The sequence below is a fragment of the Capricornis sumatraensis genome, chromosome 1 (genome assembly GCF_032405125.1).
Source record: "Capricornis sumatraensis isolate serow.1 chromosome 1, serow.2, whole genome shotgun sequence".
NCBI classification, from domain to species: Eukaryota; Metazoa; Chordata; class Mammalia; order Artiodactyla; family Bovidae; genus Capricornis; species Capricornis sumatraensis.
The window spans coordinates 20,536,240-20,560,318 of record NC_091069.1 but is presented as its reverse complement, the minus strand read 5'-3'; the positions used below and the strand labels follow the sequence as shown (position 1 = coordinate 20,560,318).

The 24,079-nt window shown below is 48.0% G+C and overlaps 2 protein-coding genes across 2 annotated transcripts in view; one reads left to right on the top strand and one right to left on the bottom strand.

The window, feature by feature from the left end:
- Nucleotides 1-1,410: 1,410 nt before the first annotated feature.
- Nucleotides 1,411-8,675, top strand: NTSR2 (neurotensin receptor 2). Its single transcript, XM_068986139.1, has 4 exons — nt 1,411-2,034; nt 4,956-5,205; nt 7,253-7,343; nt 8,417-8,675. The coding sequence occupies exons 1-4, from the start codon at nt 1,411-1,413 to the stop codon at nt 8,673-8,675; spliced, it is 1,224 nt and encodes a 407-aa protein (XP_068842240.1).
- Nucleotides 8,676-20,700: 12,025 nt separating this feature from the next.
- GREB1 (growth regulating estrogen receptor binding 1) overlaps nt 20,701-24,079 on the bottom strand; it is a 67,322-nt gene continuing 63,943 nt past the window's right edge. The window contains exons 30-32 of the mRNA XM_068978410.1: nt 23,016-23,216; nt 22,209-22,347; nt 20,701-20,864 (exon numbers count right to left, since the gene is read on the bottom strand). Of these exons, the coding sequence (XP_068834511.1) occupies nt 20,701-20,864; nt 22,209-22,347; nt 23,016-23,216 (504 nt within the window). The remainder of the gene's footprint in view (nt 20,865-22,208; nt 22,348-23,015; nt 23,217-24,079) is intronic.

The window sequence follows — 24,079 nt, the reverse complement described above, 5'->3', positions numbered from 1 at the left end:
TTTTGATTCTAACATAGACAGTGGAGGATATCAAAGATCAGAGTGTTCCAATACAGGCTGAAAGCAATCTTAACACAAGTGATGATTTTATTCAGGGGCAAAATTAAGTTCTTGTGGGTACTGAAGAAGCAAGTGCTAGGCCCAGAGCATCCACACACAGATATGTTCTCAGAGTTTCAGCTTAGAGGGACCAGGTATGGGATTTGCAACCAGAAGGCATATCAGTCATTCTCCTCTAGTCCCCTGGGTGAAGATAGAAATGCTGAGCCCTCTGCACACATCTGTAGGGAGAGCCCACTGGATGTGTCATTGGTGCTGAGTCTTCCTCACTCCCTTATTAACTGCATCTCACCTTCCTGCACATCGCAACTAGAGAGTAGCCCCCCACTTGCCACAAGCAGAGAAAGCCCGGGTACAACAATGGAAGACCCAGTGCAGCCAAAAAAACTTAAATAAGTGAATTAAGTTCTGGTGTTCTAGATGGGGCTAAGAAAGAGACCTATGGAAGGCTTTAAAACATGCTCAATACTTCTTTCCACTTTCTCATACTGCTCCATGAGCATGACGTCCTCAAAGGATGGGAAAAGCAAATATCATGTGGGGGCAGCTGACAGAGGACTTCCTTGAGGACATTACTGTGGCACTGAAACAGTCTTTAGCAAAAAGATGAAAGAGATCTTTTCTAAGAATAACAGCTTCAAAATGTTGCATGCATGCTCATTCGTGTCTGATTCTTTATGACCCTATGGACTATAGCCCATCAGGCTCCTCCTCTACCCATGGCATTTTCCAGGCAAGAATCCTGGAGTGGGTTGCCATTTCCTCCTCCAGGGGATCTTCCCAATCCAGGGATCAAACCTCAGTCTGCTGCATTGCAGGTGGATTCTTTACCACTGAGCTACCTGAGAAATGTTGACATGTGGGCAAATTCTTGATCAGTCACCCTGGGACGGTACCCAGGCAGCAGCAGAGCACATGGCGCATGTGGGATGCCTGCTTATGCCACAGGTAAAGAGTTGCACACAGATTCACCCAGCAATCTTAGCAGAAAGTCCGCAGTGTCGGTATTTTTTAAATGCAGAAAAGGGTTGAGAGGACAAAAAATAACTTGCCCAAGGTCACACAGCTAGTAAATGGAGGCATTCGGCCCAACTCACTGTCTCTCAGGTCCCCCCAGAATGAGCCTACCCTCCATCCAGCACGTGTTTTCCCCGCAGGGAACTGAACTGAGAAACGTGAGCGCAGCTAACAGGCTTACCCTCGCGGTCCTCCGCCGGCTCCGGGGCACCCTTCGCGGGGCGTGTCCTCCCATTCTGGAGGTTCCCAGAGAGGAGGGGAGGCGCTGGCCAACAGGGCAGCTCGCCCAGTCTCCGGGCAGGAAGAGGGAGGGAGCGCAGTCTCGGGAACGCGATGGAGACTGGCAGCCCGTGGGCCCCGGGACCCAGCCCCGGGCCCGCGCTGAGCCTGGACGCGCGGCTGGGCGTGGACACGCGCGTCTGGGCCAAGGTGCTGTTCACCGCGCTCTACTCTCTCATCTTCGCGCTGGGCACGGCGGGCAATGCGCTGTCCGTGCACGTGGTGCTGAAGGCGCGGGCCGGGCCCCCGGGGCGCCTGCGCTGCCACGTGCTCAGCCTGGCGCTCTCCGCCCTGCTGCTGCTGCTGGTCGGCGTGCCCATGGAGCTCTACAACTTCGTGTGGTTCCACTACCCCTGGGTCTTCGGAGATCTGGGCTGCCGCGCCTACTATTTCGTGCGCGAGCTGTGCGCCTACGCCACGGTGCTCAGCGTGGCCAGCCTGAGCGCCGAGCGCTGCCTGGCCGTGTGCCAGCCCCTGCGCGCCCGAAGCCTGCTGACTCCGCGCAAGACCCGCCGCCTGCTGTCCATCGTCTGGGCCGCCTCGCTCGGCCTGGCCCTGCCCATGGCCTTCATCATGGGGCAGAAGCACGAGCTGGAGACGGCGGGCGGGGACCCGGAGCCCGCCTCGCGCGTGTGCACCGTGCTGGTGAGCCGAGCCACCCTGCAGGTCTTCGTCCAGGTAAGCGGGAGGAGCGACCCCACAGCTTGTGTTTTCATCTCTCACGCTAGAGAGCAGTCAGAAAGTTGGGTCTCACCGCCCGATTTAACCAAGGATTTGGGGAGAGACTTGGCCAAAGGGAAGCACTAAGAGAAGTCCAAACAAGAATGAAATAATGCCATTTTGTGGCGACACGGATGGACGTAGAGATTATCATACTGAGGGAAGGTAAGTCAGAGAAAGACAAATATTACACGATATCGTTTATGTGTGGAATCTAAAGCATAATATAAATGACTAAATGCAAAACAGAAACAGACCCTCAGACCTAGAAAATAAATTCATGGTTATCAAAGGGGAAAGGGAGGGAGAGACCCGGGATAAATTAGGACTATAGAATTAACAGATAAAAAGTACTGTATATAAAATAAAAAAGCAACAAAGATTTGCTGTATAGCACAGGGAATTATATTCAATATCTTGGAATACCCTATATGGAAAATAATCTGAAAAATATATATGTATATATGTATAACTGAATCACTTTGCTATATACCTGAAACTAACAGTATTGTAAACCAACTATATCTCAATAAAAAAATAGAGGAAATTCCAGATTTGAACTCAAGATTGACTCTGAAGTCTTCCCAGTCTTGCAGGAGTGGTGAGCTAACGTGATTGAGTATGAGAATTACCTGGAGAGCAGGTTAAAAATTGTAGATTTCATGACCCACCCAGTCTTTTGCTTTTCTATTATCACCCAAACTAGTGATCTTTAGCCCCATGATAAGAACAACTAGTTTATTGGGTCATTGTACAGATAGAAAAAGAGGCCTAAACATTCAATGTTAATGAAGGATTTCAAAAGAAATATATATATCAACTGAGGGCTTAACAGGAATATGGAAAATAGGAATAAAATATGGAAATTCCTGTGGAAATAGGAATAAAAACGCAATAGGAAGGCATTGCACTTGCTTTCAAAATTGCAGAGTTGAGCACAACTGAGCGGCTTAGCATGCACACACCAGAAGTATCAATACCCTGTCAATATGTTGAGCCCCATCAGGTAATCAACCAACCTCATCTTGTATTTTTCAATCATGCCTGGAGGCCTCTCCTCTGCTCCAGCACCTTGCCAATGCTACCGCATCTTTCTGCTCCTCTGGGGGACACCCAATTTGGGGACCCCAGGTCTCCCTCTATGTTGGTTCACAAGCTTATTTTGATGGAACATATGCTCTTGTAACCTCCTGAGAAAATGTCCATAGACGGTAAAAACACTTTTTGAGAATTTATGTGTCTGAACATATTTCATTTTATCCTCTCATTTCTCACAGTATGGCTGGGCAGAACATTACAAGATGGAAACTGTTTTTCCTCACAAATTGTAAAGCATCAGTCTATTATTTTCTAGCTTCCTCATTGCTTTGAGTGAGTCTAAGGACAGTTGGTGATGGACAGGGAGGCCTGGCGTGCTGCAGTCCATGGGGTCGCAAAGAGTCGGACACGACTGAGCGACTGAACTGAACTGAAGGCCATTCTGGTTCCCCTCCTTTGTACATGCCCTGTTTTATCCCTTTGGGAGCTTTGGAGACCTACTCTACCTCCAGGGGCTAAATGTCGTAAGAACGTGCCTTGATGTGAATTTATTTTCATCCATTGTTCTGAGCACCCACACGCCTTTCAGTCTAGAAGTTCACATCCCTCAATTTTGGGAAAACTTTTTTTAAAATACAGTTTTATTGATTTATGGCTGGGCTGCATCTTCACTGATGCATGGGCTATTCTCTGGTTGTGGCAAGCAGGGGCTACTCCCTAATAGCCATATGTGAGCTTCTCATGGTCGTGGCTCCTCTTGTTGCAGAGTGACGGCTCTAGGGAGCGTGGCTTCAGCAGCTGCTGCATGTGGGCCCCGTAGCTGTGGCTCCTGGGCTTAGAGCAGAGCCCCGATAGTTGTGGTGCACGGGCTTAGTCGCTCTGTGACATGTGAGATCCTGCCAGATCAAACCTGCGTCTCCTACACTGGCTAGGTGGATTTTTTTTTAATTAATTTATCTAGTTTTAATTGGAGGATAATTAATTTACAATATTGCAGTGTTTTTTTGCCACACATTGACATGAATCAGCCATGGATTTACATGTGTTCCCCATCCTGACACCCCCTCCCACCTCCCTCCCCATCCCATCCCTCTAGGTCATCCCAGTGCACCAGCCCTGAGCACCCTGTCTCATGCATTGAACCTGGACTGGCGATCTGTTTTACACATGATAAAATACATGTTTCAATGCTATTCTCTCAAATCATCCCACCCTTGCCTTCTCCTACAGAGTCCAAAAGTCTGTTCTTTACATCTGTGTCTCTTTTTCTGTCTCACAAATAGGGTCATCGTTACCATCTTTCTAAACTCCATATATAGGCGTTAATATACTGTATTGATGTTTTTCTTTCTGACTTACTTCATTCTGTATAATAGGCTCCAGTTTCATCCACCTAATTAGGACTGATTCAAATGCATTCTTTTTAATAGCTGAGTAATATTCCATTGTGTATATGTACCACAGCTTTCCTATCCATTCATCTGGCAAGTGGATTCTTTACCAATGAGCCACTAAGGAAGCCCTGGGAAAACTTTCTTAAATGTGTTTTTTTTCCTACATTACAATTTCCTCCACTGTTTTCTCTATTTTTCTTTCCAGCATGGCTATTACTTAGACAGTGAGCATCCTAAACATCCCCTGTTTTCTTGTCTTTTCTATTTTCACTGCTCTCCTTACTTTCAGAGAATTTTCTCAGCATCTGTAAATCCGCTGTCACCCCCACCCCCACCCCCAGCCCTGCTCCTGTTGCTGCAGATTCCTGGGCCCTTGGGCACACCTGAGGACCAGCGGTCACCAAGCCTTGGAGCTACCGCCATAACCCTTGGAATCACCTTTTCCAGGTGAATGTGCTGGTGTCCTTCGTGCTCCCTTTGGCATTAACCGCTTTCCTGAACGGGGTCACCGTGAGCCACCTGGCAGCCCTCTGCTCGCAGATGCCGTCCCCTCCCGCTGCAGGCAGTTCTGCCCCCAGCCGCCTGGAGCTAATGAGCGAGGAGAGGAAGACACTGGCCCTGGGGGACCAGGCCGCCCTGGTGAGACGCAAGGACTCCCGCCGGATCCATGGCCTCCGGCGCAGCATCCAAATTCTCAGTTAAGTTCCCGGTAACCCCGCCCGGAGTGGAAGGGCCAGACCAGGGCAGTCTCCACCAATCCCTGGCCACATGGCCTTGAGCTAATTCCTGCCTCTGTCTAGGTCTCATTTTTCTCTATGCCCTGGGGAGTTATACAATCACCAACAGGCTTCTGGAAGGTACAGTAGTATAATTAAAAGAAGGAATGGAAATTGTGCACACTAACCGCCCCATCGGCTCCAGGGGGTGGCGCACAAAGACAAGCAGATGCCTGGCTGCTTTTCAGGGAGTCTGGCTGTTCAGACGGACACGAGGAACCGATGTATTTAAGGACCCGCTGACCAGGCATTGTGGACGCAGGCCAGCTAGGTCTCCAAATCCAGTTCCCCACTAACTCTCCACTTTCTCTGATGCGACATTGATCTATGTGTTTGTTTGTTTAAGTATCTGGGCAAACTTGGCTCTGTAAGGGCAACTTTAAAGGCACAGGAAAGCAGAGGTCTCTCCACGCACCTGTGTGATCCAGGCACACACAAGGTCCAGAAGGATGGAGGGACAGGGTCTCTGCTGCCGTGTGTATGTCACAGTCTTGTGCACAGGACTGAAGTACAAGAGCTAAATGTGATGTGGTGTGCCAAGAAGCAGAAGCAGCACGTGAAGGGCCTGGACTTCTTTCCATAGACAATGGGCCATCACTGAAAGAGCCGGGGTCCAGGAATGACAGGGGGGCTTGCTCTTGAGATATACATGCTTGGCAGTTTTGCAGGACAGGCTCTTCAGTGCTTCTCAAACTTCCATGCACATAAGAATGCTTGGGGAGAGTTGTCAGATGTGGACCCCTGGGTCCCCATCCAGAAATTCTGATGTGTCTGGTCTAGGTGTGACAGTCTACATTTCTAACAAACTCCCAGTTGAGGTGGATGCTGCTGGTCCAGGGACCTCAGTAGATTAGATAATGGGTTTGCCACTCAGGGCAGGAGGAGAAGGAGGGAAAGGAAGGAGGAGAAGTTTAGGTCAATAGGGCCAGTTAGGAGACTGCTGTCACAGTCCAGTGGAGGGAAGATGTGGTCCCCTGGGGTGGGCACAGTGAAGCTGGGGAGAAAAGAAGAGAGGAGAGATGCTAGGGAGTAACTTTTTAATAGACTGCATCTTGGGGGTACTGGAAAGAGAAGACTCTCTGGCTTATGACTTGGGTGTCAGATGGACAGTGGTGCCATCAATCAACCAGAAAAAGGGGATACAGGAGGGGAGAGGCTTTGTAAGAAAGGATATTTGAGTTCTATTGTCTATGCAGTTGGGCTTCCCAGGTGGCGCTAGTGATAAAGAACCCTGTCAATGCAGGAGACACAGAGGCATGGGTCCAATCCCTGGGTGGGGAAGTTCCCCTGGAGGAGGGCACAGCAACCCACTCTAGTATTCTTGCCTGGAGAATCCCATGGGCAGAGGAGCCTTGCGGGCTACAGTCCACTGGGTCACAAAGAGTCAGACATGACTGAAGCGACTTAGCAGGCACACATGCACACACATCCGTGCAGTTAGACGACCAAGGGGGAATATCCAGCCCTGAGTTGGGGATAGATTCTAGTGGCCAGGAGGTTATAGATGTTGTAGAAGTTTCTAGAAGCATGTCAGTGGGCCAGTTAGGATTAAAGTGGACATTCACTCAGAGGACAGGGTAACAGCAGGTTTGGGGACAGATCCAGACAAGAGTGGGGCTTTCCTAATACCTCAGTTGGTAAAGAATTTGCCTGCAATGTGGGAGACCTGGGTTGGGAAGATCCCCCTGGAGAAGAGAAAGGTTGCCCACTCCAGTATTCTGGCCTGGAGAATTCCATGAACTGTATAGTCCATGGGGATGCAATGAGTTGGACACGACTGAGCGACTTTCATCTTCACTCTTTCCAGACAAGAGTGTGCCAGATAACCTCAAAGTCTCCTGCCAACCCCTAGACTCCAGGAACAAGCTCTCGGGAAACACTGTTGTCACCCCAGGCAGGTTCCACCCCACAGAGCTGCATAACTGCTAATGTGTTCGCTGTCTGTCTCTCTCCCCACCTGTCCTGCAGGAGCCATTGTGGCCGTGTATGTCGTCTGCTGGATGCCGTACCACATCCGCAGGCTCATGTACTGCTACGTCCCTGACGAACGGTGGACCGAGTGAGTGAGGGGAGGAACCCCAGCTCATGGGGGCCGGGGCCTGGGGCTGGGATTGCCTGTGCTCTCCAGGGGAAGCCCCTGCTTGCTGGCCTCTCCAGAACTCTGGCCTTCATTCTAGCTGGCCCTGCCCAGTCTGTTATCCCAAAAGTTTCCAGTTCAGGGTGGGGAACCAAGCATCATCTAGAAAACTCTCTGAACTGCTCAGGCCGTGTGAGTGGCAGTCAAGGTTTCCAGCCTCCTGACTCCAGGATGGAGAGCTCCTTGCAGGTAGGGAACAGGGCGAAGGCCATGTTCTCACAAGGAGGGCGAGAGGGAGGAGGCCTCAGAGCTGGGATTCCACGAGCTAACAGAGGCTGCTTAGAGATGAGACCGTGCACACCAATTTCATGACACAATGGGAGAAAACCCAAGCTGAGGATCCCTTCTCTTTCTTTTGGAAATCACTGCAACCTGATGATAAGCGAAAGTCGGACATCTGAGAGGAGAGATATCCTATGTAGCCTCCAAGGAAATAGCTGTGTCAACAGATGACTGGTTCTCGAGAGCTGCAATTTCCCCTACACACAGACACACAAGTACATGCACACGTATGCACAAGCACAGGCACACAGGGGTACACACACAAGTGTGCACACACAAACACACGCACAAGTGCACTCACACATATGCACAAGTGTGCACACACATGCACAAGCTCGGACACACCTGTGCACATATATGAGAGTGCACACACAAGTGCACTCATACACAAGCATGCACACAGACACACACACCAACATGCACACAGGTGCAGCCCTTCCCAAGGTGGCCAGGGAACTCTCAGAATGCCTCTTTCCCCTTCAAGAAGCCACATCTCCTTGACCTCACGCAGCAGCACGAGGCTCCCCACGTCTCGAGAGCCTGGACACTGGTCTCTGTCCATCAACAGGGGTGCTTTTCACTCTGCAGGCAGCTGGGCCTGGCAGGCCTTCCTGACCTGGCCCTGTGGAGGGGGAGACGCTCCCAACAGGAAGGGGAGGACCCGGCGGGCAGGCAGCAGGCCCTCTAACCAGCCTTCCGGGTTTCCCTTCCAGCAAGCTCTACGATTTCTATCACTACTTCCACATGGCGACCAACACGCTCTTCTACGTCAGCTCAGCAGTGACGCCTGTCCTGTACAACGCGGTGTCCTCCTCCTTCAGAAAACTCTTCCTGGAGGCCCTCGGCTCCCTGTGTCGAGAGCACCACCCCATGGAGTCATTCCCCCCGGGGACCCCAGAGCCACGCCCGAGTGGGTACAGCTTCCAGCTCTGGGGCTCCCCCAGGACCCCCAGCCTGGATGAAATTGAATAATGAGCAGAACAACCCTGACTGCCTAGCCCTCTAGTGCTCAGCAATTTCAACACTAATAACTCAAGCTGCGTGATCAGGGGGACCTAAAGGGAACCCAGCCTCTGCTGCTGACCAGTTGTGTACCTGCAGGCAAGTCACTTGCCCCTCTTAGCCTCAGTCTCCTCATCTGTATGAAGGGGATGAATAATACCCATCTTTTCATGCTGTCTGACGGTTACATGCTTAGTGCCTAGAGCATAATAAAGAGTATATTTTCGCTGCCATTATTTTTGTTGTTACTACTATTTTTTCTTTTTTTTCTGCTCTCCTAGAAGTCCACCAGCTTTTACAGGTTGTGTGCTCAGACGTCCCATGAATTTCCACAAATGACAAATCAACAGTGCCCAGAGCTGACTGCATTGTTAGGTCACAGAAGTCACAGTAAAATCCTCTAGTCTTGCCCAGTAAGGGAGCAGCTCTTCACCTTACCAGGGTGTTCTGTGCGCTTCGTAGAGCCTGCAGTCACCAGCTGCCCCCACTCTCTGGCCTGCATGTCCACCTGCTCTGAAGGACAGCACTGCAGATGCTCTCCAGCCAGCATGGTGTTCATAAGAGCTGCACTTCCACTCTTCTCATCCAGGCAGGCTCCCTCCAGTCCTCCACAGACCCCATCCCTTCCCCTGTCTGCACAGGCTTGACATGCCAGCCTTGCTGCTGAAGCCTTGTGAGGCCTGAGCCCACAGAGAAAGTGTGGTTTTCCTATGAGTGTCTAGAAGCTGTTGAAGCCACAGGCCTGTGAAGGGGCAGGAAGAGAACACTGGGCGCAGAATAGAAAGACCCAGAAAAGGTTCTTTCTGATGAACTGTGTTGATGTTTCTCCGAACTGAGTCCAACTCCTGATCCACCATCACCCACCTGGTTCATGTCAGAAGCAGCACCTGTGCACACACACCACACGCACACAATCACACAGACATACCACATGCACCAGGTGTGCACAATCACAGACACAACACACACACACACCACATGCATGCAATCACACAGATACACCTCACACACACATGAGTACAACCAGATACACCACATGCACACAATCACAGACACACCACACACACCATGTGGGCACAACCAGACATACCACATGCACACAGTCAGACACACCACACACACACCATGTGCACACACACGCATGCATATGTATCACACCACATACTTGACACATACATACTTGACAAATCAACACACTACACACACACACACCTGGATGGGCACCCTGTTTGAAGTGAAAAGCTGGAATGGGCACAGGAAGACAGGATGTGCGGTTGGAGGAGGAAGGCCCAGCCTGGGCACACGGCCCGGGGTGCTGTACAGGGACCGCTGCGTGACTGGGAGGCGACTATCCCAGCCCCCAGCCCCAGAGGCTGTGAGAAAAGGCCAGAGGCGAAGACACACACTTCACGGGGAGCCTGCACAGAGCCAACCACCCTCCTTGTCGGGGAAGAAGGGCGTCCTGGAAGGAGTCGCCCAGCACTGGCCTCGGGACCTCCGGTCAGGTGGCTCTGCAGCCAGGCATAAGGCCGCCTGGTGGATGGACAAGGACATGCTCCAGATGGGCATGTGGAGGGGCAGCCCCTCTCTGCCCTGCGCGGCTGGGCTGTGGCACCGGCTGAGGCCCCCTGTTGTTGTTCAGTTGCTCAGTCATGTGTGACTCTTTGTGACCCCATGGACTGCAGCACGCCAGGCTTCCCTGTCCTTCACCATCTCCTAGAGCTTGCTCAAACTCACGTCCACTGAGTCGGTGATGCCCCTGTTGTTTCTGGTCAGTCGTTAAGCCATGTACGACTCTTTGAGATCGCATGGACTGTAGCCCACCAGACTCCTCTGTCCATGGGGTTCTCCTGGCAAGAATATTGGAGTGGGTTTCCTTCTCCAGGCAGAGATAGAACCTGCATCACCTGCATTGGCAGGCAGTTTCTTTACCACTGAGTCATCTGGGAAGTCCTGTGATCTGATCCAAAAGGCCCATCTCTGGAGCTCTAGTAAAGAATCTTTGTCTTCAGCTTCTGATGGTCCCTGGCAATCCTTGGAATTCCTTAGCATGTAAATGGACCACTCCAGTCTGTGTCCATGGGCCCATGGCATTCTTCCTGTTTTTCTTTCTCTTATTAAGAACACCACTTACAAGTAGATTAGGAGTCTACTTGACTCCAATATGATATCATTTCAACTAACTACATCAGCAACAACTCTATTTCCAATTAAATTCACATACTGAAGGACTGAGGTTTCAGTTCAGTTCGGTCGCTCAGTCGTGTCCGACTCTTTGCGACCCCATGGACTGCAGCACGCCAGGCCTCCCTGTCCATCACCAACTCCCGGAGTTCACTCAAACTCATGTCCATTGAGTCAGTGATGCCATCCAACCATCTTATCCTCTGTCATCTGCCGGGGGTCCAGCCCTGGTGGATCCAGGGAATTCAAAGGTGGGGACGGCGTCGGCATCCTTGGAAAAATACATATTTAATCACAGATATACAGAGAGATTAGAAACAGATAGTGTAATAGGAAAATTAGTGGAGAAAAAGAGGCTGAATAACTTGGTTTACGTGGAATAGCATCCATGCTCCAGATGGGAATTCAGCCAGAAAAACTGGGAGCAAGAAAGAAACATGGGGGAATCAGTCTTTCCGGAAACTGATCTGATTTCTTTATTTTGGGGTTTGCTTATATACCTTTCAGGTATGACCTAAATCAAATCCCTTATGATTATACAGTGGAAGTGAGAAATAGATTTAAGGGCCTAGATCTGATAGATAAAGTGCCTGATGAACTATGGAATGAAGTTCATGACATTGTGCAGGAGACAGGGATCAAGACCATCCCCATGGAAAAGAAATGCAAAAAAGCAAAATGGCTGTCTGGAGAGGCCTTACAGATAGCTGTGAAGAGAAGCAAAGCAAAAAGCAAAGGAGAAAAGGAAAGATATAGGCATCTAAATGCAGAGTTCCAAAGAATACCAAGAAGAGATAAGAAAGCCTCTTCAGTGATCAATGCAAAGAAATAGAGGGACAGAACACATTGGGAAAGACTAGAGATCTCTTCAAGAAAATTAGAGACACCAAGGGAACATGTCATGCAAAGATGGGCTCGATAAAGGACAGAAATGGTATGGACCTAACAGAAGCAGAAGATATTAAGAAGAGCTGGCAAGAATACACAGAAGAACTGTACAAAAAAGATCTTCACGACCCAGATAATCATGATGATGTGATCACTAATCTAGAACCAGACATCTTGGAATGTGAAGTCAAGTGGGCCTTAGAAAGCATCACTACGAACAAAGCTAGTGGAGGTGATGGAATTCCAACTGAGCTGTTTCAAATCTTGAAAGATGATGCTGTGAAAGTGCTGCACTCAATATACCAGCAAATTTGGAAAACTCAGCAGTGGCCACAGGACCGGAAAAGGTCACTTTTCATTCCAATCTCAAAGAAAGGCAATGCCAAAGAATGCTCAAACTACTGCACAATTGCACTCATCTCACACTCTAGTAAAGTAATGCTCAAAAGTCTCCAAGCCAGGCTTCAGCAATATGTGAACCGTGAACTCCCTGACGTTCAAGCTGGTTTTAGAAAAGGCAGAGGAACCAGAGATCAAATTGCCAACATCCGCTGGATCATGGAAAAAGCAAGAGAGTTCCAGAAAAACATCTATTTCTGCTTTGTTGACTATGCCAAAGCCTTTGACTGTGTGGATCACAATAAACTGTGGAAAACTCTGACAGAGATGGGAATACCAGCCCACCTGACCTGCCTCTTGAGAAATCTGTATGCAGGTCAGGAAGCAACAGTTAGAACTGGACATGGAACAACAGACTGGTTCCAAATAGGAAAAGGAGTATGTCAAAGCTGTATATTGTCACTCTGCTTATTTAACTTATATGCAGAGTACATCATGAGAAATGCTGGACTGGAAGAAACACAAGCTGGAATCAAGATTGCCAGGAGAAATATCAATAACCTCAGATATGCAGATGACACCACCCTTATGGCAGAAAGTGAAGAGGAACTAAAAAGCCTCTTGATGAAAGTGAAAGAGGAGAGTGAAAAAGTTGTCTTAAAGCTCAACATTCAGAAAATGAAGATCATGGAATCCGGTCCCATCACTTCATGGCAAATAGATGGGGAAACAGTGGAAACAGTGTCAGACTTTATGTTTTTGGGCTCCAGAATCACTGCAGATGGTGACTGCAGCCATGAAATTAAAAGATGCTTACTCCTTGGAAGAAAAGTTATGACCAACCTAGATAGCATATTCAAAAGCAGAGACATTACTTTGCCGACTAAGGTCCGTCTAGTCAAGGCTATGGTTTTTCCTGTGGTCATGTATGGATGTGAGAGTTGGACTGTGAAGAAGGCTGAGCGCCAAAGAATTGATGCTTTTGAACTGTGGTGTTGGAGAAGACTCTTGAGAGTCCCCTGGACTGCAAGGAGATCCAACCATTCCATTCTGAAGGAGATCAGCCCTGGGATTTCTTTGAAAGGAATGATGCTAAAGCTGAAACTCCAGTACTTTGGCCACCTCATGAGAAGAGTTGACTCATTGGAAAAAACTCTGATGCTGGGAGGGATTGGGGGCAGGAGGAGAAGGGGACGACTGAGGATGAGATGGCTGGATGGCATCACGGACTCGATGGACGTGAGTCTGAGTGAATTCCGGGAGATGGTGATGAACAGGGAGGCCTGGCGTTCTGGGATTCATGGGGTTGCAAAGAGTCGGACACGACTGAGCGACTGAACTGAACTGATATACCTTTTGTTACACATAGGGATGAATACAGAGTCACGCGGGGGTCAGCAGTCCTGACCTTTATCAAAATCAGGTGCTTCAGATAAATGTATAAAAAAAAAAGGTCTTAGGGATATTACATCATCTTCTGGCCATGAGACCTGCTGACATTTTATGATCCTTTCTTTCTGATAACCAATAAACTTATTTTTTCCAAGGGTGTTTTTTCTTAAACCAGGCACCGCCCTCCAAATAAAGTTACATTCCTATAGGGTGAGGGTGTAGTGAGTTACAATCAAGAAAGGAATTTATTTAACCCAAGGTTAACATGATTAATCTTAAAGGTTAATACTTATTTCTCCTATATGCTTAAAGGTTAATACTTATTTCTCCTATATGTTAGTTATATTCATTATTAGGGCAGGGAATATGGAGATTTAGCAGCAAACATCAGCCCAACAAATGAAAATCCTTTCACCAATGCTCCCCTTAAGATCTATTTAGTCTTAAGATAGTGATAAAGTTACATTTTTACATAGCAAGGACACAGTGATTTATAACAAAGTACAGTGATCTATTACAAAAGAGAAAATTCATTAACTCAAAAAGTCTAGTATTGCTAACCTTAAAACTACTATATTTCCTTTTCTATATTCCAAATACATTGATTAATATATTCCCAGGTGCCTAAGGATATGGCAGCAATCTGACTCAACAATGAGAAAAGCCCTATGCTAATTAAGACTTTCAAAATACTCCAAAGCTCTCTGTGCTGTTTATGGTTGAGAGGTAGTAAACAATCATGTACGTAGTGGCAGGAGTATGGATAATCCTGTCACACAAGCTAGTCTGTCAGCAGAGAGGTTTGACCTAAGACACCCTTGTCACACCCAGGGCAGGGAATTAGCAGCAATTATTGGCACAACAAATGAAAAACCCTTCACCAATATAATTCCTAACCAACCCACTATACTAATAATTTCCAACTCCCCAAAAGAATTTGCCTTTAGTAAGTCTAAAACATCTCGTGCCTCTCAGATTGGGAGGCTGTAAACAATCACACATGGCTGGAGGAACCTATACAGGCGGGCTAGATAACCTTCAGAGGAGTCCGTAAGCTGAAACACTCTTGTCACACCCAGGGATTTTTACTGACTTGGAGCTGCACGTTAACTCCTTCTCCGAGAGAAATGGTTATGGGGGAGAGCATAAAACAGACTCTGGTTTTGGGGTAGATGCTCGGGAACAGGGGGTTTCCTGAGGCTTGATCACGCCTTTGCGTATGCCAAGCCTCCTTCCTCATGACCTCTGCCATGGGCGGAGTTCCTCACGCTGGCCCCCGGCAGTCATCCCCTTCTCCTCTGGCCTTCAATCTTTCCCAGCATCAGGGTCTTTTCAAATCAGTCAGCTCTTCACATCAGCTGGCAAAGTATTGGAGTTTCAGCTTCAAAATCAGTCCTTCCGATGAATATTCAGGACTGATCTCCTTTAGGTTGGACTGGTTGGATCTCCTTGCAGTCCAGGGGACTCTCAAGAGTCTTCTCCAACACCACAGTTCAAAAGCATCAATTCTTCGGCGCTCAGCTTTCTTCATAGTCCAACTCTCATATCCATACATGACCACTGGAAAAACCATAGCCTTGACTAGACAGACATTTGTTGGCAAAGGAATGTCTCTGCTTTTTAATATGCTGTCTAAGTTGGCCATAACTTTTCTTCCAAGGAGTAAGCATCTTTTAATTTCATGGCTGCAATCACCATCTGCAGTGATTTTGGAGCCCCCCAAAATAAAGTCAGGCACTGTTTCCACTGTTTCCCCATCTATTTGCCATGAAGTGATGGGACCAGATGCCATGGTCTTAGTTTTCTGAATGTTGAGCTTTAAGCCAACTTTTTCACTCTCCTTAGGACTTCAGTATATCATTTTGGGGAACACAATTCCACTCAGCACCACCTAAAGCCCACTCTTTCTGGCAAGGTGGATTGCCACCCAAGGAAAAACCTTGCATAGAGTAAAGATCCTAAGAGAAAAACTGCTGCTCGCCAGAGTTCTAGAAGAAAAGGCCCAAGGAAACTGGGACAGTCTATTCGGCGAATGACAAATGCAGTCACAGAATTTGTTTCTCCTCTAGACCTGAAGGACTTGAAAACTCTGTACTGGCCTTTCCAACTGTTTCGCTAATTAAAATGCTAATTCCTTTTGAGCTGGAAGTCCTCTTAAGCCAGTAGACTGAAAAAGGAACAGCAGCTGAGGACACTGGACTTGCCCTTGGTTCACGGTTTTCCCTGAAATGAGGGCTGTCTGCAGAATCTGAAGCCAGACCTGACAGGTTTAGTGCAGACATCTTTATTGGAAGTGGTTTCTAAACCTTGATGCTGGGGGTTTCCTGGACTCTGGATGGTACTTAATGTGCTGCCTGTGGTACACTGGTGAACCCAGAACCACCTTCAACAGGCAACCCAACACCTCTCCTCTCAGCGAGAAAATTCGGGATCAGTATTTTTCATTGCACAGTCTTAGAAGCCAACAGCACCTACTAATATATAGCATTTGGTGGGAGTAAATGACTCAAAATAAGAAGCAGCTGTGATGTTAATGGAACTATCCTTAAACTTGCAGGGATGAATCTAGATCCATTTTGTCACTTGAGACCCGTGTGATCTCAGATGAGTCACCTAGCCTTTCTGAGCCCTAGTTTCTTTTGTGTAAAATGATACCAATGATCTGCTTCTTCAAGTGTTAATTGTGATGATTAAATGAAATAATGGACAATTAGTCATCTAGTAAAATACATAACCATACTATATGGTGAAAAAAGTTTGCTACTCACTGTTGCTGATTTCATAGCTAACATATGGAGCTGGATGACTTGGCAAAAGAACCAAGGAGCGAACCCAAGTCTCCCAGTTTCAGATTCCATGCCCTCTGCACTGCCACATCCCGTGTTGAGAACACTGACATCCATATAAATGTTGCTCCTGGAGCACGATTTTTCCTCCTTTATTGCAAGAGTCTTAGATTGCTGAAAGCATTCAGGAAAAAAGAACTGGTGTTATTGGTGTGAACTTACTATTGTTATCTGGTTTTGGGGTGACTGTTATCTGGCCTTGCAGAAGTACAGGATTCCATATTTCCCAAGGTTCTGGGAGAGTTTTTTTATGGTTTATATACACATAAAAATTAGCACTTTCACAGTGTATGCAACCATCACTACTATCTATCCTAGAACATTTTCTGGAATTTTTATTATACAAGAATTCTCTCCTCTTTGAAGGCTAATTACTGTAGACCAATTCTCATTTCTGTGGGTCTTTTTTCTCTACTTTTGCGAGAGATGTACTAGTCTCCCCTTATGATTACACAATTTACCCCTTCTCACATTTCTCAGAGTTCTTCATATTTCATAGTTGGCATTTTTACAAAGTTTGGGGACAGTCTTATCACCCTGAGTAGAACCTGGGACTTTAACTTAAAACATCCCATTGCCTATTTAATTTTTAAATATGAAGTCCTAGTCTGATTAGCTTTCTTGACACAATCTGAGTCAGGAAAATTAATTTGATTATTGATAGTTTTAGATATGTTCTTTATTCCCCAAGTTTTTGTTATGCCCAGAGTCCGAGTCCCCAAAACTGAGAGAATAAGACGTCCACAGCAATGCAAAAGCATGAAGGGGTTTTATTTCTAGCTCGAGCTAGGGTTCCCACCACATCCAATGCAGTGGAGTAGAGCAAGGAGCCCTGAGCCCAGATTTACAGCAATATTTATAGGTTTTAGAACAGAGAGTTGGCAAGGGCTGATTGGCTGCAGGAGTTTCCTAGTATTTACTAATTGGCTAATCTTTATTGGCTGCAGGGGTTTCCTGGTATTTACTAATTGGCTATTGGCTGCAGGGGGATGTCTTTTACGTCCTGATAAACTCAAACCAGGCTACAGGGAGTATGCTGATTAGACAAGTCCTGGCATCCGCGGGCGACCTCACTGGGCAATGACTCAGCCTTTCCCGTGAGTCCTACCTTAGTCCCTGAAGCCTATCATGGCGTTTGTTAGGTCCCAACAGTTTTCTTGCTTTTTACTCCCTTCCCGTCCCCAGCCCACTCAACTCCTACACTGATTTTGTCAGTGTTGATTTTCCTTTTGATGTTTAAGGTGTTGGCCATCCAGTTTTTCCCTTTTAGCAGCTACTCTAAATGTTTTTTAACACATTTAAATGTTCCTTTTTCACTAATTATGTTAATCACTTCTATCCCTAGTAAACCAAGAATTTGTGCTCAGTTTCACTCATTTTATCAATTCCTCCATCACTGACCACTCCCACCCCCAGCTCCCATATTGGGATCAGCTAAGATAGAAGAGATTCATTCATTCACTCAATGGGCATTTCACGAGCATCCACCGTGTGCTGGGCATAATCAAGGCTCTGAGAACAGAGCAGTGAAACTATTTCATACAATTCCTACTTTCAAGGGGAAAGACCAAGAAAACAAGCAAAGACAACTAAACACACTGTGTTCTGGTACACTCAGTGAGGGATGACAATGTTGAGGAGGTGGCTTTTGAGTATTAAGGGCCCAGAGGAAGTGAGGGAGGGGTCCAGGCAGATGTGAGGGGGAGGAGCACCCTGGGCAGAGGTGGCACCAGCCTGGCAGTGGCCCCAGTGGTCCAGGAGGGCTGGGCAGCTGATACACAGTGAATGGGGGAAGAAGTAAAGGGTGAGCAGAGATTGGGAACATTCCTTGTGCTGTCCCCTAGACTATTTTCAGCTTACCTCCCAGCTGTCTGTTTCACTTCTGAGCTGGTCTATTTCATTTGCCCACTGAGGTTTTAACTTCTAAGATCTGTAATTGCTGGGGTGTTTTTGGTCCTGGATACAATACCATCTTTCCCCCTGAATTTAATTATACTTGTTTTATAGGATTGTTTGCTGTACTGACTCATTATGGAGTTTATCACCTCCTCCCTTATAACATTTCCTTTATTTTTGTTATGAGTTTTTCTTGTGAGTTTATTTTTATACTAGGGAGCTCATGTCTGCTATTAACTGCCTCAAGTGACTGCGGGGACAAAACAGTGCCACGGAGAAGGGGCTGCTATGAGTTTGTCTTGTTCACAAAGCCCTGGCTCCCCAGGCCCCCTGCCTACCTGGGGGTCCACACTCTCTCAGCCTGAGCTTCAACCCATCAGCTGCAAGGAGATCAAACCAGTCAGTCCCAAAGGAAATCAATCTTGAATATTCATTGAAGGAGCTGATGCTGAAGCGCCAATACTTTGGTCACCTGATGCGAAAAGCCAACTCATTGGAAAAGATACTGATGCTGGGAAAGATTGAGGGCAGGAGGTAACACAGGATGAGATGATTGGATGGCATCACTGACTCAATGGACACGAGTTTGAACAGACTCAGGGAGATAGTGAAGGACAGGGAAGTCTGGCGTGCTGTAGTCCATGGGGTTGCAAAGAGTGGGACATGACTGAGCAGCTGAACAGCGAGCACATCTTAGTGTACACTTACTTTCATGAATTTATTCTTTTCTTTCCCAATCTACCCTTTCTGTCACACATTGAGATTTCAAGCAGGCAGTTCTCTAAGATAGTCCATTCATTCCCACCAAAGAAACAATACATGCATTATGAATTTTATTTATAAGGCTGGAACAAACAAGAATGTTACTTTTTTTCAACTTTAACGAATCAAATGGGAAGAGCAGTCTAGAAGCCGCCGTTTATGAAAGACTCAAGAAGGTAGAACTCAAAAAGGTAAGTTTTTATTCCAAAATAGGAATAATGACATATACAAAGTGATCGTTTTTTAGAAACATTGATCTAGATTTTTTATACTCATGGACTATTTTTTTTTCCTCAGGGAAGAAAAGATTGACATTAACTCTTTGGCATCATCTTTGAACATAATTCCTTGTCAGATTAGTATCCATTAGAGTGCTTATAAACGCCTAAGATGGATGGACAAGAGTGCATTCTGCTGATTCATTTCTGAGGACCTTTCAACTTTTCCTCTGGTTATGGGCCACTCCATAAACAGTGTGGTGGGCCAGGGAGATGGACCCCGGAGTCTGCTCTGCTGCTCTTCTCCCCTGGAGTCTGCAGCCATGTGATCTTGGGGAGATGCACTGTTTGCATCTCAGAACTGGCTCGTCTTTCAAACGGGAAGAATGATTCCACAGCACAAGGCTGCTGGAAAGGGTAAGCGAGAGAGTAACTGTGAAAGCACCTGGCCCCGGGCTCGGCCTCTAGGGGGCACCCTAACATGCTGGTTTAAAAAATATTCTGGCAGGCAAGGCAGAGTACGGGTATCACAGAACAACCCTGTTACCTTGTCTGTCCCCTTCCTCTCTGGACGGGGACCAAACATTCAGAAGGGAAGACAAGCAATTCAAGGAGCTAAAAATTGAGCTTCAATAAATTAGAGTCAGAAGTCTAGTTCTTATCAGCTACTTTCCCTATCACTTTGGTTGTTTTCACTGTTTGTTTCAAGAAAGACGTTTGGCTCTCTTTCCTTTGTAAGGCAAATTCTGTTTCTCAAGGTCAATCTCTGCAACCCTAATTTCCTTCCTGCAAGCCCTGTAGTTTTTTTTAAAAAAGTTTCTTTTCACTTTTGCCCTTTCTAGGAGGTAGGGTATTTACCCTGTACTATTTTAATAGAGTCGTATTTGCTCTGAAGTGAAACTATTTATTTTACTTTATTAAATTTGATGCCTTTGGGCTAGTTTCTAAAAGAGTAACCTTACACAATTCGTAATTAAGTGAACCTACTTCGTTTTTCCTTGTGTCCAGCCTTTACGGTTAAAATGGTCTTTTGGACTATTGCTCTGGAGTAGGTTAGAGGGAAACCTACTTGGCCAACATCACGTCCATCATCTGAAATGCTGGCATCTCTACAAGATAATCCAAGAGGGATCCTTCAGAACTAAGAGGAAAGTCAAGTTTGTCCATGGAAGCATATGGATGATGTAAGAGTAGGCAAAACTTTGTTCTTCATAAAATGGACTTTGATACAGGCCAGGGCGGTGGGGTCTGGCCCGGAACCTAGGAATCTGGGGTTGGAGTTCTTCCTCACCATCCACTCGTCCCTGTTGCTCTCAGTAAGTCTCCGCGCATCTCTGGGACCTATGGTTCCCTGGCCCCTACCATGAAGGTGTGGCAACACACACCTCTGGGTCCCGGCCCGGCCCAGACGCCCCGGGGTTCCGATTCTTCCTTTAGCCTCAGCAGCCTGAGGTTGGGCAGGCTCCACCCTCAGATGTGCCGTCCGGTCAGGAAGAAGAGTGGCCAGTCCTCCTTGGCGTTGGCCGTCTGGAATTCATCTCGCAGCCGAAACTGCCACTCGTCTTCCAGCTCCAGGCGGACGACTGTCTGGCGGAGCGAGTTGCGGTCCTGACAGATCACACACAAGGTGGCACCTGTATGGACAATGGCAGAGGTGTGTGAGCGGAACAGGGGAGTTTCTGCACAGGAAAGCTCCCGCCCGCTGCCGTTTGCCAGAACAAAAGATGCTGCTGCTTTTGGAAGGGAAGGGCCAGATGTCCAAGTGAGCGCCTGTTTCCAGGGGCTGCTTTGCCATCTTAACCAGACCGTGAGCGTGTAACTTCGCAGGTCTGGCAGATGAGACAACACTGAACCAAGAAATGATGGCAAAGAAGTGAGCAGACAGGGAGAAGGAGGCAGACTCAGGATCACAAACCAGCATCCTCAGCTCCAGCCCTGGTGGGAGACACCCTGGCCCACAGCCTAACCCTGCCCTCTTCACTCATCGCAGTCGGACACCCGCCCAGGCCCCACGCACCTCCTGCCTGGCAATGTGAACTCTCCCTCCTCTCAACGCCTAGCACACATCAATAATCATGGGTGTTCATACCATCTACCCCCCTACCTCCACGTCCTATCCTTCTATTAGACAAGATGTTTCCCAGGAGCACAGCATGTTGCAGAAACCTCTGATTATTTCCCCAAAGCTTATGCAACCCCGGTGCTCACTCAACACCTCGCAGAGAGGAAGGTGGGTGTCACGGCCAACCAAGAAAAAGTGAAGACCAATTAGGGATCCCAGCTGGATTTGAAATAGTGTTTTTAAGTCATACTGAATGAACGTTTCCCACTCTCAACCACTCCAGCACGAAAACACCTATAGAGGGAATAAGATTAGAAGCAAAGTAAAGATGCCCGCAGCAGCCCAAGACCAAGAGGAAGAACTCATCCACCAAGAAGAAGAAGTGTCTAGGAGGTCTGCATGCTTAGGCTAAGAGCCTGGCCTGAAAAGCAACAGGAAAGTTGAAAATATCTGCTGGTCACTGGGAAGAAAGGGGATGTGTCTTATCTCTGTGCAAACAGGTAGAGGGGAAGAGCCATCCTGGGATCCCGCCCCAGCTTCCCTGTGCCTCCCTGGAGAGCCGGGGAAGTCACAAGCCCTGAGTCTCAGTTTTGCTGTTGTTGTTTAGTCGCTCAGTCGTGTCTGACTCTTTGTGACCCTGTGGACTGTAGCCCACCAGGCTCCTCTGTCCATGGGATTCTCCAGGCAAGAATACTGGGGTGGGTTGCCAAGCCCTCCTCCAAGGGATCTTCCCAACTCAGGGATCAAACCCATGTCTCCTGTACTGGCAGGCAGATTCTTTATCACTGAGCCACCAGGGAAGCCTGAGTCTCAGTTTACCCGCTGGCAAAAAGGATGAGGACCAGGTTCACCTGCACAGAGGTGCCAGTGATGACAGCCACTGGTCAAGGTCCACCGTAAGAGCACGAGAAGTTACCTTTCAGAAAATGAAACTTTTTCAAAAAGCTAGCTCCCACGAAGGAGTCACAGAGGTACAGCAGGAGTCCACTGAACACGAAGTCAGAGCAGCTGATGTTTAATGAGTGGGGCCTGGAGCTCACGTAACACACAGAGATCTGAGGGGGAAAAAAGGAATCCATGAGAAAAGTCATTTTCCATGAAACACCCCACAGCACTGTGCTAGAGCTTTGCATCTAACATACACTAACTGCCAGGTCAAGCTCAGACTTGGAGGACCAAACACAATATTCAATGTCATTTCCAAATCTTATGTTCTAAACATCAACTCCGAGACTTACCCAGATATATCTATTCATTTCCTCATTTGAGAATCAGAAATGTTCTGGCATTAGCAGTAAGTTTGATTCCTAACTTTCTTTATCAGGGTGTGTGTGCTAAGTTGCTTCAGTTGTGTCCGCCTCTTTTTGACGCCATGGACTGTAGCCCTCCAGCTTCCTCTGTCCACGGGATTCTCCAGGCAAGAATACTGGAGTGGGTTGCCATGCCCTTCTCCAGAGGATCTTCCCGGCCCAGGGATCAAACCTGCATCTCCTGTGCCTGCATTGGCAGGCGGGTTCTTTACCACTGAGCCACCAGGGAAGCCCCTTGATATGGGGGCACACCATTCCAATTCTTTCAGCCTTTATCTTATGGACTGTAAAGTGGGGGCCAGGCCAGAGTTGACTCAATTGGGGGGCTATAATTCCAAGTTCTGGGTTCTAGCTCCCATGTTGAGGGACTTCTCTGATTGATGGACTCGACAGCGCCCCCCTCGGATGGTTACCTGAGACCCCAGGTTCAGGTAGCAGTCCACGGACAACACGGGGTGGCCAAGATTCTTCAGGGACAGTGGGAAGAAGCGGTGGCTGTGATGCTGGAGGAACTTCTCCAGGAGGAGCTGTGCGGGGGCCGCAAGGAACGTGTGCTTGCTGTCGGGGGCGCAGATGTACTGGGCGGGCACGACGGCCATGGGGCTGTCTGACACCTGTGTGGGGACGGGCGGGCGTCAGCCACTCCCGGGGACCCAGAGTGGGCCTTCCTGTCATGGATGGCTGTGTGCAGCCATGATGTGAGAACATATACATCCACGGTGAAGCTCTCTATTAAGGAAAATTTGGCTTAACTAAAGTGGGACTTGTGAAAACTGACCACAGGGTCAGTGACTGCAGACAATGACCACTCTGTGCAGAGACCTGGCTGTCTTGTCTAGAAAAAAATAAGAGAACCCATGGACTGAATGTTTCCCTAGATCCTGAGATGTCAGCCTCTGGGAAGGGCCAGCCTTCCTCCTGACCTCCAGATCCCCTCTGTCTCCTGTCCAGTCCCACTGGTCTTCCTCTCAACAGCCCGGCCCTCTGAGCCCAAAATCTCTTACTCCATCGCTAACGTATTTCCCAGGCTGGAGCCAGACAGACTGTGCACATACATAAGACTACTCAAGTCCTCTGATGGACACCTTTCAATGGGTTCTCCTACTTCTTCAGCTCATCTCTGCCACTCTCCTCCATGGATCAAAGGGACCTTCAAGGCAGGGGTGTGCCAGCACCCTATGGGTTCCTGGAGGATACAGATCACCGAGGACACGTCTCCCCCCACCTGGAGGCTATCTCCAGGGCAGACGGTACACCCATCAAGCTAGCCTGTCAGTCCCATTCAGACAGTATTTAGCAGGTGCTGTCCCGGGGACCCTAAGAAGAGCACGGTACCACATCTGACCCCCAAGGGCTCTTCTGCCCAGCAGAAAAGCCAGACAAGTGAGCAGCAAAGACACTGATGGAGACGTGCTCGAGAATCACGGGAGCGAGAGCGTGGGGTGGGCGTGGGAGGTGAGGGCAAGGGCACACTGGA